The following is a 13,550-nucleotide window of genomic DNA, read 5'->3' as shown; positions in this document are numbered from 1 at the left end:
CTAAAAAGAAAAAAAAAGACCAGAGATCCCAGCAAGGAACTAGGTCCTTACTCCTGACTCGGCAGGAAAAAAAACTGAGTACCTATAGCAGAGGGGGGGGGGGGGGGAGTATACCTCCTGAGACTGCCCATTGGCATAGTCAATTTTTTTTCTGCCTAGTGTCCTACTCCTGTAGGGGGCAGTATAACCCAATGGTCAAGAAGATCAGGAGCTGTGTCCGTCAAGGAGCAAAAGAGAAAAACAAATCAGAGCCACTTGCCTGCTTAGCTCTACAAATGAAATGACTGTTTCCCTGCCATTTGCCCTGATCCCATGTAAGGTGCTGTGATCTCATGTGCCCTGGTCCAATGTAAAGTGCTCTGATCCCAGGTGCCCTGCTTCTATGTAATGTGCCCGGCTGTGTGCCCCATAATGTGACCTGCTCCCAAGTAATGTGCCCTACTGTCCCCCATGTAGTATGCCCTCCTGACCCCCTGCACACTGCTTATCTCAAGTTTGACCCAGAATTGACCATCTGTGCAGAAAAAGGCAAGCACAAGTTTTACAATAAACAGGTACATTTTAATATTGATTCTGTTTTGCTTGTGATTTCAAAAAATAATTGTTGCTATATTAACAGCTCGCTGCTCACACCAATGTTCTGTGAGCTGTAGATGTAAACAATATTTCAGGGGTTCCCCCGAGATCTCAAACTTTTTGCCAAAGGTTCCTCGGAGGTAAAAAGGTTGCAAAAATTGTCTAATGTAAATCTAAAAATAACGATCACAGAGGAGCTTTTTAAAAAAAAAAAAAAAAATCTGTTCTGGGTACTGGAGCTCCACTTTAAGTGGTTAAATGAAACCTGTACGGCTGCTATGGCTGACCTCTCCTGACAATGTTAGTTGCCTGGCTGTCACTGATGCAGAAAATATAGGAAAATAAGGGGTTCCCTGCTAAAAGCAAAACCTTTTCTTTTAAAAGCGGAGTTCCACGCTCAAAATGTACTTTTCACCATCCGCTTGCTTTTTTTTACCTGAAAAACAATTGGATAATTACAATTTTTTTTTCATTCACTTACATTGTTTTTAAAGAAAATATACTTACCTTCCTTCCTCTTCCTCCCTCTGCGGACACGGCCACCGACGTCACTTCCTGCTTGCATTGACTACTAGGAGATGAACATCATCGATCCCAGGAGTCAATGCACCTGCACTGGCCCTGCTCGTCACTTCCGGTGAAGGCGCATTATTGCCTGCTGAACAGCTTCTGGGCATGCCCAGAAGCTGTGCAGGGATGACGCGCCTGCCCTGGAAGTGAGGAGCAGGGCCGGTGCAGGGTATTCTGGGACTCCAACGTCACCGAAGAGGAAGCTCCGGCTTCAGCTGCCCACACCTGAGATGGCAGCGCTGGACAAGACATTTTCAAGGTAAGTATTTCTTCTAAAAAGGTAAGTGAAACAGGGGACAGTTCAGAGGCTATTGTTGCTTAAATGCACTAGCCCTGACTGTCCTGAGGGTATTTATATAAAAAAAAAAAATTTTCTGTGTGGAACTCCGCTTTAACTACTTCCTGTCTTGCTTGTTGAGTTCTGCTGTAAAGAATTATAATTATTTGTAAAAAAAGACCACTCCCCCCCCCCCCCCCATGTGGTTTTCTCACCTCCAGTTCTTTACGGATACTTTCAAATTCCTCAATATCATCAAGTTTCAGTTCCAGGCGTGTGGGCTTCCTGCGCAGCATCTTGCAATCTATATTGAATAGAGATTTCAAAGTTCATACATCATGCAACAGGGCCAAAGGCAGTACAGTATTAAATCATAAGACAAGCCTGTTAGTCACAGGAATGGAAGCCCAAACTGATAAACACCAATAAAATAGAGCAGTCATGTGAGAAGGCAGCTTGAGGGCAAACAATGACTATGTGTAGAACGTGGTCTAAAACACGACAGCAAACATAAGGGGGAATCAACATAAAAGGACGGCATCCAAATCATTCAGTGTTGATAATGATGGTATGAATGGCACTGCTTCTGCAGGACTCTATAGGATGAAGACATGTAGAGGCTGCAACCATAACACTAGGAATGCAAACTACCACCAAACTGCTTACAATCTAAAAAAAGAAGGAATAGACACAAAAGCCAAGAGAACATTTTTAACATTAGTTCTAGATAAAGTCACTATCATTAGGGCCACTGCACAGACATGAAGATGAGATTGTATCTATCATTAGTTCCAATGCAAAGCTAGTGGATATTGAAGGACGTTGAAGAGGAAAGGGGGCAGAACAAGAACATGTGCACTAGATTTTGCCAAGGAAAATCCTCTGCAGGTTCCAGGGTGGGCTGAGGGCACATAGTGCTACTAGAACATAAAACCCGACATGGCTCTGTAGTACCCCTGTATACAGGAGGGCGTGCAGGGACTTGTAGTACCCCTGTATAAAGAAGGAGGGCGTGCATGGACTTGTAGTACCCCTGTATACAGGAGGGCATGCAGGGACTTGTAGTACCCCTGTATAAAGAATGAGGGCATGCAGGGACTTGTAGTACCCCTGTGTACAGAAGGAGGGCATGCAGGGACTTGTAGTACCCCTGTGTACAGAAGGAGGGCATGCAGGGACTTGTAGTACCCCTGTATACAAAAGGAGGGCATGCAGGGACTTGTAGTATCTATGTATACAGAAGGGGGGCATGCAGGGACTTGTAGTACCCCTGTATAAAGAAGGAGGGCATGCAGGGACTTGTAGTACCCCTGTATACAGAAGGAGGGCATACAGGGACTTGTAGTATCTCTGTATACAGAAAAGAGGCATGAGGGTACTTGTAGTATCCCTGTGTACAGAAGGAGGGCATGCAGGGACTTGTAGTATCTCTGTATACAGAAAGGAGGCATGAGGGTACTTGTAGTATCCCTGTGTACAGAAGGGGGCATGCAGGTACTTGTAGTAACTATCTCTGTATACAGAAGGGGGCATGCAGGTACTTGTATTATCTCTGTATACAGAAGGGGGGCATGCAGGGACTTGTAGTATCCCTGTATACAGAAGGAGGGCATGCAGGGACTTGTAGTATTCCTGTATACAGAAGGAGGGCATGCAGGGACTTGTAGTATCCTTGTATACAGGAGGGCATGCAGGGAGTTGTAGTATCTCTGTATACAGAAGGGGGGCATGCAGGGACTTGTAGTATCCCTGTGTATAGAAGAAGGGCATGCAGGGACTTGTAGTATCCCTGTGTACAGAAGGAGGGCATGCAGGGAGTTGTAGTACTCCCGTATACAGAAGGAGGGCATGCAGGGACTTGTAGTATCCCTGTGTATAGAAGGAGGGCATGCAGGGAGTTGTAGTATCTCTGTATACAGAAGGAGGGCATGCAGGGAGTTGTAGTATCCCTGTGTACAGAAGGGGGGCATGCAGGGAGTTGTAGTACCCCTGTGTACAGAAGGGGGGCATGCAGGGAGTTGTAGTACCCCTGTGTACAGAAGGGGGGCATGCAGGTACTTGTAGTATCCCTGTGTACAGAAGGGGGCATGCAGGGAGTTGTAGTATCCCTGTGTATAGAAGGAGGGCATGCAGGGACTTGTAGTATCCCTGTGTACAGAAGGAGGGCATGCAGGGACTTGTAGTACCCCTGTGTACAGAAGGAGGGCATGCAGGGAGTTGTAGTATCCCTGTATACAGAAGGAGGGCATGCAGGGAGTTGTAGTATCCCTGTATACAGAAGGAGGGCATGCAGGGACTTGTAGTATCCCTGTGTACAGAAGGAGGGCATGCAGGGACTTGTAGTACCCCTGTGTACAGAAGGAGGGCATGCAGGGAGTTGTAGTATCCCTGTATACAGAAGGAGGGCATGCAGGGAGTTGTAGTATCCCTGTATACAGAAGGGGGGCATGCAGGGAGTTGTAGTACCCCTGTGTACAGAAGGGGGGCATGCAGGGAGTTGTAGTACCCCTGTGTACAGAAGGGGGGCATGCAGGTACTTGTAGTATCCCTGTGTACAGAAGGGGGGCATGCAGGGAGTTGTAGTATCCCTGTGTACAGAAGGAGGGCATGCAGGGAGTTGTAGTATCCCTGTGTACAGAAGGGGGGCATGCAGGGAGTTGTAGTATCCCTGTGTACAGAAGGGGGCATGCAGGGAGTTGTAGTATCCCTGTGTACAGAAGGAGGGCATGCAGGGAGTTGTAGTATCCCTGTGTACAGAAGGGGGGCATGCAGGGAGTTGTAGTATCCCTGTGTACAGAATGGGGCATGCAGGGAGTTGTAGTATCCCTGTGTACAGAAGGAGGGCATGCAGGGAGTTGTAGTATCCCTGTGTACAGAAGGGGGGCATGCAGGGAGTTGTAGTATCCCTGTGTACAGAAGGGGGCATGCAGGGAGTTGTAGTATCCCTGTGTATAGAAGGAGGGCATGCAGGGACTTGTAGTATCTCTGTATACAGAAAAGAGGCATGAGGGTACTTGTAGTATCCCTGTGTACAGAAGGAGGGCATGCAGGGACTTGTAGTATCTCTGTATACAGAAAGGAGGCATGAGGGTACTTGTAGTAACTATCTCTGTATACAGAAGGGGGGCATGCAGGGACTTGTAGTATCCCTGTATACAGAAGGAGGCATGCAGGGACTTGTAGTATTCCTGTATACAGAAGGAGAGCATGCAGGGACTTGTAGTATTCCTGTATACAGAAGGAGGGCATGCAGGGACTTGTAGTATCCCTGTATACAGGAGGGCATGCAGGGAGTTGTAGTATCTCTGTATACAGAAGGGGGGCATGCAGGGACTTGTAGTATCCCTGTGTATAGAAGAAGGGCATGCAGGGACTTGTAGTATCCCTGTGTACAGAAGGAGGGCATGCAGGGAGTTGTAGTACTCCCGTATACAGAAGGAGGGCATGCGGGGAGTTGTAGTATCTCTGTATACAGAAGGGGGGGCATGCAGGGACTTGTAGTATCCCTGTGTATAGAAGGAGGGCATGCAGGGAGTTGTAGTATCTCTGTATACAGAAGGAGGGCATGCAGGGAGTTGTAGTACCCCTGTGTACAGAAGGGGGGCATGCAGGGAGTTGTAGTACCCCTGTGTACAGAAGGGGGGCATGCAGGGAGTTGTAGTACCCCTGTGTACAGAAGGGGGGCATGCAGGGAGTTGTAGTACCCCTGTGTACAGAAGGGGGCATGCAGGTACTTGTAGTATCCCTGTGTACAGAAGGGGGGCATGCAGGGAGTTGTAGTATCCCTGTGTATAGAAGGAGGGCATGCAGGGAGTTGTAGTATCCCTGTGTATAGAAGGAGGGCATGCAGGGACTTGTAGTATCCCTGTGTACAGAAGGAGGGCATGCAGGGAGTTGTAGTATCCCTGTATACAGAAGGGGGGCATGCAGGGAGTTGTAGTACCCCTGTGTACAGAAGGGGGGCATGCAGGGAGTTGTAGTACCCCTGTGTACAGAAGGGGGCATGCAGGTACTTGTAGTATCCCTGTGTACAGAAGGGGGGCATGCAGGGAGTTGTAGTATCCCTGTGTACAGAAGGGGGCATGCAGGGAGCTGTAGTATCCCTGTGTACAGAAGGGGGCATGCAGGGAGTTGTAGTATCCCTGTGTATAGAAGGAGGGCATGCAGGGACTTGTAGTATCTCTGTATGCAGAAAAGAGGCATGAGGGTACTTGTAGTATCCCTGTGTACAGAAGGAGGGCATGCAGGGACTTGTAGTATCTCTGTATACAAAAAGGAGGCATGAGGGTACGTGTAGTAACTATCTCTGTATACAGAAGGGGGCATGCAGGTACTTGTATAATCTCTGTATACAGAAGGGGGGCATGCAGGTACTTGTATTATCTCTGTATACAGAAGGAGGGCATGCAGGGAGTTGTAGTACTCCCGTATACAGAAGGAGGGCATGCAGGGACTTGTAGTATCCCTGTATACAGAAGGAGGGCATGCAGGGACTTGTAGTATCCCTGTATAAAGGAGGGCATGCAGGGACTTGTAGTATCCCTGTGTACAGAAGGAGGGCATGCAGGGACTTGTAGTACTCCCGTATACAGAAGGAGGGCATGCGGGCAGTTGTAGTATCTCTGTATACAGAAGGGGGGCATGCAGGGACTTGTAGTATCCCTGTGTATAGAAGGAGGGCATGCAGGGAGTTGTAGTATCTCTGTATACAGAAGGAGGGCATGCAGGGAGTTGTAGTATCCCTGTATACAGAAGGAGGGCATGCAGGGACTTGTAGTATCCCTGTGTATAGAAGGAGGGCATGCAGGGAGTTGTAGTATCTCTGTATACAGAAGGAGGGCATGCAGGGAGTTGTAGTACCCCTGTGTACAGAAGGGGGGCATGCAGGGAGTTGTAGTACCCCTGTGTACAGAAGGGGGGCATGCAGGGAGTTATAGTACCCCTGTGTACAGAAGGGGGCATGCAGGTACTTGTAGTATCCCTGTATACAGAAGGAGGGCATGCAGGGACTTGTAGTATCCCTGTATACAGGAGGGCATGCAGGGAGTTGTAGTATCTCTGTATACAGAAGGGGGGCATGCAGGGACTTGTAGTATCCCTGTGTATAGAAGATGGGCATGCAGGGACTTGTAGTATCCCTGTGTACAGAAGGAGGGCATGCAGGGAGTTGTAGTACTCCCGTATACAGAAGGAGGGCATGCGGGGAGTTGTAGTATCTCTGTATACAGAAGGGGGCATGCAGGGACTTGTAGTATCCCTGTGTATAGAAGGAGGGCATGCAGGGAGTTGTAGTATCTCTGTATACAGAAGGAGGGCATGCAGGGAGTTGTAGTATCCCTGTATACAGAAGGAGGGCATGCAGGGACTTGTAGTATCCCTGTGTATAGAAGGAGGGCATGCAGGGAGTTGTAGTACCCCTGTGTACAGAAGGGGGGCATGCAGGGAGTTGTAGTACCCCTGTGTACAGAAGGGGGCATGCAGGGAGTTGTAGTACCCCTGTGTACAGAAGGGGGCATGCAGGTACTTGTAGTATCCCTGTATACAGAAGGAGGGCATGCAGGGAGTTGTAGTACCCCTGTGTACAGAAGGGGGGCATGCAGGGAGTTGTAGTATCCCTGTATACAGAAGGGGGGCATGCAGGGAGTTGTAGTATCCCTGTGTACAGAAGGGGGGGCATGCAGGGAGTTGTAGTATCTCTGTATACAGAAGGGGGGCATGCAGGGACTTGTAGTATCCCTGTGTATAGAAGGAGGGCATGCAGGGAGTTGTAGTATCTCTGTATACAGAAGGAGGGCATGCAGGGAGTTGTAGTATCCCTGTATACAGAAGGAGGGCATGCAGGGACTTGTAGTATCCCTGTGTATAGAAGGAGGGCATGCAGGGAGTTGTAGTACCCCTGTGTACAGAAGGGGGGCATGCAGGGAGTTGCAGTATCCCTGTATACAGAAGGAGGGCATGCAGGGAGTTGTAGTATCCCTGTATACAGAAGGGGGCATGCAGGGAGTTGTAGTATCCCTGTGTACAGAAGGGGGCATGCAGGGAGTTGTAGTATCCCTGTGTACAGAAGGGGGCATGCAGGGGGTTGTAGTATCCCTGTGTACAGAAGGGGGCATGCAGGGGGTTGTAGTATCCCTGTGTATAGAAGGAGGGCATGCAGGGAGTTGTAGTATCCCTGTGTACAGAAGGAGGGCATGCAGGGAGTTGTAGTATCCCTGTGTACAGAAGGGGGCATGCAGGGAGTTGTAGTATCCCTGTGTACAGAAGGGGACATGCAGGGAGTTGTAGTATCCCTGTGTACAGAAGGGGGCATGCAGGGAGTTGTAGTACTCCCGTATACAGAAGGAGGGCATGCGGGGAGTTGTAGTATCTCTGTATACAGAAGGGGGCATGCAGGGACTTGTAGTATCCCTGTGTATAGAAGGAGGGCATGCAGGGAGTTGTAGTATCTCTGTATACAGAAGGAGGGCATGCAGGGAGTTGTAGTATCCCTGTATACAGAAGGAGGGCATGCAGGGACTTGTAGTATCCCTGTGTATAGAAGGAGGGCATGCAGGGAGTTGTAGTACCCCTGTGTACAGAAGGGGGGCATGCAGGGAGTTGTAGTACCCCTGTGTACAGAAGGGGGCATGCAGGGAGTTGTAGTACCCCTGTGTACAGAAGGGGGCATGCAGGTACTTGTAGTATCCCTGTATACAGAAGGAGGGCATGCAGGGAGTTGTAGTACCCCTGTGTACAGAAGGGGGGCATGCAGGGAGTTGTAGTATCCCTGTATACAGAAGGGGGGCATGCAGGGAGTTGTAGTATCCCTGTGTACAGAAGGGGGGGCATGCAGGGAGTTGTAGTATCTCTGTATACAGAAGGGGGGCATGCAGGGACTTGTAGTATCCCTGTGTATAGAAGGAGGGCATGCAGGGAGTTGTAGTATCTCTGTATACAGAAGGAGGGCATGCAGGGAGTTGTAGTATCCCTGTATACAGAAGGAGGGCATGCAGGGACTTGTAGTATCCCTGTGTATAGAAGGAGGGCATGCAGGGAGTTGTAGTATCTCTGTATACAGAAGGAGGGCATGCAGGGAGTTGTAGTATCCCTGTATACAGAAGGAGGGCATGCAGGGACTTGTAGTATCCCTGTGTATAGAAGGAGGGCATGCAGGGAGTTGTAGTACCCCTGTGTACAGAAGGGGGCATGCAGGGAGTTGTAGTATCCCTGTGTACAGAAGGGGGCATGCAGGGGGTTGTAGTATCCCTGTGTACAGAAGGGGGCATGCAGGGGGTTGTAGTATCCCTGTGTATAGAAGGAGGGCATGCAGGGAGTTGTAGTATCCCTGTGTACAGAAGGAGGGCATGCAGGGAGTTGTAGTATCCCTGTGTACAGAAGGGGGCATGCAGGGAGTTGTAGTATCCCTGTGTACAGAAGGGGACATGCAGGGAGTTGTAGTATCCCTGTGTACAGAAGGGGGCATGCAGGGAGTTGTAGTACTCCCGTATACAGAAGGAGGGCATGCGGGGAGTTGTAGTATCTCTGTATACAGAAGGGGGCATGCAGGGACTTGTAGTATCCCTGTGTATAGAAGGAGGGCATGCAGGGAGTTGTAGTATCTCTGTATACAGAAGGAGGGCATGCAGGGAGTTGTAGTATCCCTGTATACAGAAGGAGGGCATGCAGGGACTTGTAGTATCCCTGTGTATAGAAGGAGGGCATGCAGGGAGTTGTAGTACCCCTGTGTACAGAAGGGGGGCATGCAGGGAGTTGTAGTACCCCTGTGTACAGAAGGGGGCATGCAGGGAGTTGTAGTACCCCTGTGTACAGAAGGGGGCATGCAGGTACTTGTAGTATCCCTGTATACAGAAGGAGGGCATGCAGGGAGTTGTAGTACCCCTGTGTACAGAAGGGGGGCATGCAGGGAGTTGTAGTATCCCTGTATACAGAAGGGGGGCATGCAGGGAGTTGTAGTATCCCTGTGTACAGAAGGGGGGGCATGCAGGGAGTTGTAGTATCTCTGTATACAGAAGGGGGGCATGCAGGGACTTGTAGTATCCCTGTGTATAGAAGGAGGGCATGCAGGGAGTTGTAGTATCTCTGTATACAGAAGGAGGGCATGCAGGGAGTTGTAGTATCCCTGTATACAGAAGGAGGGCATGCAGGGACTTGTAGTATCCCTGTGTATAGAAGGAGGGCATGCAGGGAGTTGTAGTACCCCTGTGTACAGAAGGGGGGCATGCAGGGAGTTGCAGTATCCCTGTATACAGAAGGAGGGCATGCAGGGAGTTGTAGTATCCCTGTATACAGAAGGGGGCATGCAGGGAGTTGTAGTATCCCTGTGTACAGAAGGGGGCATGCAGGGAGTTGTAGTATCCCTGTGTACAGAAGGGGGCATGCAGGGGGTTGTAGTATCCCTGTATACAGAAGGGGGCATGCAGGGAGTTGTAGTATCCCTGTGTACAGAAGGGGGCATGCAGGGGGTTGTAGTATCCCTGTGTACAGAAGGGGGCATGCAGGGGGTTGTAGTATCCCTGTGTATAGAAGGAGGGCATGCAGGGAGTTGTAGTATCCCTGTGTACAGAAGGAGGGCATGCAGGGAGTTGTAGTATCCCTGTGTACAGAAGGGGGCATGCAGGGAGTTGTAGTATCCCTGTGTACAGAAGGGGACATGCAGGGAGTTGTAGTATCCCTGTGTACAGAAGGGGGCATGCAGGGAGTTGTAGTACTCCCGTATACAGAAGGAGGGCATGCGGGGAGTTGTAGTATCTCTGTATACAGAAGGGGGCATGCAGGGACTTGTAGTATCCCTGTGTATAGAAGGAGGGCATGCAGGGAGTTGTAGTATCTCTGTATACAGAAGGAGGGCATGCAGGGAGTTGTAGTATCCCTGTATACAGAAGGAGGGCATGCAGGGACTTGTAGTATCCCTGTGTATAGAAGGAGGGCATGCAGGGAGTTGTAGTACCCCTGTGTACAGAAGGGGGGCATGCAGGGAGTTGTAGTACCCCTGTGTACAGAAGGGGGCATGCAGGGAGTTGTAGTACCCCTGTGTACAGAAGGGGGCATGCAGGTACTTGTAGTATCCCTGTATACAGAAGGAGGGCATGCAGGGAGTTGTAGTACCCCTGTGTACAGAAGGGGGGCATGCAGGGAGTTGTAGTATCCCTGTATACAGAAGGGGGGCATGCAGGGAGTTGTAGTATCCCTGTGTACAGAAGGGGGGGCATGCAGGGAGTTGTAGTATCTCTGTATACAGAAGGGGGGCATGCAGGGACTTGTAGTATCCCTGTGTATAGAAGGAGGGCATGCAGGGAGTTGTAGTATCTCTGTATACAGAAGGAGGGCATGCAGGGAGTTGTAGTATCCCTGTATACAGAAGGAGGGCATGCAGGGACTTGTAGTATCCCTGTGTATAGAAGGAGGGCATGCAGGGAGTTGTAGTACCCCTGTGTACAGAAGGGGGGCATGCAGGGAGTTGCAGTATCCCTGTATACAGAAGGAGGGCATGCAGGGAGTTGTAGTATCCCTGTATACAGAAGGGGGCATGCAGGGAGTTGTAGTATCCCTGTGTACAGAAGGGGGCATGCAGGGAGTTGTAGTATCCCTGTGTACAGAAGGGGGCATGCAGGGGGTTGTAGTATCCCTGTATACAGAAGGGGGCATGCAGGGAGTTGTAGTATCCCTGTGTACAGAAGGGGGCATGCAGGGGGTTGTAGTATCCCTGTGTACAGAAGGGGGCATGCAGGGGGTTGTAGTATCCCTGTGTATAGAAGGAGGGCATGCAGGGAGTTGTAGTATCCCTGTGTACAGAAGGAGGGCATGCAGGGAGTTGTAGTATCCCTGTGTACAGAAGGGGGCATGCAGGGAGTTGTAGTATCCCTGTGTACAGAAGGGGACATGCAGGGAGTTGTAGTATCCCTGTGTACAGAAGGGGGCATGCAGGGAGTTGTAGTATCCCTCTATACAGTGAATCTGGGCCCTGTATGTAGGACATGTTGGGACTTATAGTGCCTTCTATGTATCCCGCTATGACAAGCTGCCCCACTCACCGTATCACTTGCTTGTCTGGTCTCTCTGCCTTCGGCTCCCAGCGTGCACCGCGTCAGGGAATTACATCACTTCCGGTCTGGAGGCGGAAGCAGCGTGTGTGGAGTATCCGTTAGCAGAGCTGAGGGAGGCCGAGCGGAGTGAGTATCAGTCGGTGTCACCCCATTCTTCCTGTGTACAGACCACTGTATGTAGACCTCTGAAAGAGAACCTGTCAGGCGAAGATGAGAGCTCATCCGGCCTCTACACAAACACACCATTATTATATGTCCGGGGCACTGAGAGATGTGTCACCCTGTCTGTATAATGTACACTGTATGGGGAGTGGACCCTGTCCTTATAATGTACAGTGTATGGTGGAGGGGACCCTGTCCTTATAATGTATAGTATATGGGGGGGACTCTGTATAATGTACAGTGTATGGGGGAGGGGACCCTGTCTGTATAATGTATGGGGGGGGGGGGGCTGTCTGTACACCTCCTGCTCTTGGAAGTTGTACTGAGATGTTTCCTTACTCCAATGTTGGCTGACATGGACATACCACACTTTGCTGCCCTCACAAGACTGGGGTTGTTTGGACAAATTGCAACCATAAAACAGAGGACCTGCCAGCCTTGTGCATTATCCCCAAGTTCTGTATTATTTAGTTACCATCTGACGTGTGTACCAGGTCGTCAGAAGTAATCCAGGTACAGAGCGCCAGCACATCACTCGGAGGAACAATAGGTCCAAAAGGCTAACGCATCTCGAGGGACTTGCCCTTTTCCTGAGGAGGACAAGTCCCTCAGGAGGCATTAACCTTTTGGATCTATTGTTCCTCTGTGTAAAGTGATGGCACTCTGTACCTGGATTACTTCTGACGAACCTGTACACACATTGAAATTAGTGAATTTAAACCCACGCTATGGTCTGTGTTCTAAGTTGGTGAGTAATTAGGCTGCTGCTGTGTTGAGGGTTGTATAAACTAGAGCCCTACGTGGGACCGTTTTATTAAACCCGCACCCGCTGAATGTATGACCAGGACTGTCCACTCCTGCAATGTTTGTGTTAGGGATGCACCGAAATGAAAATTCTGGGCCGAAACCGAAAATGCAGGATGCCCATGGCCGAAAACCGAAAATGACTTTTCCCCCCCAAATAAATTTAAAATAGATAGAAGAGGGGCATACACCAAAAGCAGGCAGCGACGTACACTTGTCGCTGCCACCCTGTCACAGTATATGTACTGAGACGGGTTGGCAAGAGGTTAATTTAATTACCAATGGTATTAGTATTATGCAGCATGAGGGGGTTAATGTATTGCCACTGCTGGTCACTGATGCATTAGTGACCGACCAGTGGCAGTTAATTAACCCCTTTGTGCTGCATTAGTGCAACCAGTATCAGTGTTAATTAACACTGGTTGCACTGATACTGGTTGCACTAATGCAGCACAAAGGGGTTAATTAACTGCCACTGGTCGGTCACTAATGCATCAGTGACCAGCAGTGACAATACATTAACCCCCTCATGCTGCATAATACTAATACCATTGGTAAGCTGCCTCAGCTCTCCCCCATCCCCCCTCCCCACTGCCTCAGCGTCCCTCTCGGCAGCACACCCCCCCCCCCCCCCGCCTCAGCGTCCCTCCCCATCCCAAGGATGCAATCTCCTTACTGAGTCTCACTCTGCTCCTCCTGTGTCCTTCCTTTCAAAAGACGCACCTCTGGCCGGCAGCCCGCCTCCCTGTGATGTCACTACTACGATCTGTGCATGAATGAACTAACACACCGGGCGGGCGAGTGGCCACTAATAGCTATAACTATGTGAGCGCTTCACTTCCCTGTCAGAGGAGATACCCGCATGACAGGGAAGTGAAGCGCTCACATAGTTATAGCTATTAGCAGCCGCTCGCCCGCCCGTTTTATCAGTTCATTCATGCACAGATCGTAGTAGGGACATCATTGAGAGGCGGGCGGCCGGCCAGAGGCGGGACTTTTCAAACCTACGCTGCACCCTCCTCCTTTCTCACGGCGGCCATTAATTTCGGCATTTTTAACCCATTTTCGGCCGAAATGGGATAGGCCCATTTTCGGCCAGAAATTTCGGTGCATCCCTA

General features: G+C 50.1%; 1 protein-coding gene across 1 annotated transcript in view; it reads right to left on the bottom strand.

The window, feature by feature from the left end:
* CDC26 (cell division cycle 26) overlaps positions 1-13,550 on the bottom strand; it is a 109,037-nt gene that overhangs the window by 7,563 nt on the left and 87,924 nt on the right. The window contains exon 2 of the mRNA XM_082263168.1: positions 1,639-1,728. Coding sequence (XP_082119294.1) covers positions 1,639-1,719 — 81 coding nt within the window. The 5' untranslated portion in view covers positions 1,720-1,728. The remainder of the gene's footprint in view (positions 1-1,638; positions 1,729-13,550) is intronic.

Source organism: Pelophylax lessonae (genome assembly GCF_965119305.1).
Source record: "Pelophylax lessonae genome assembly, chromosome: 7".
NCBI lineage: Eukaryota > Metazoa > Chordata > Amphibia > Anura > Ranidae > Pelophylax > Pelophylax lessonae.
The sequence above is the reverse complement of the archived record's forward strand: the minus strand, read 5'-3'. Positions and strand labels throughout refer to the sequence as shown.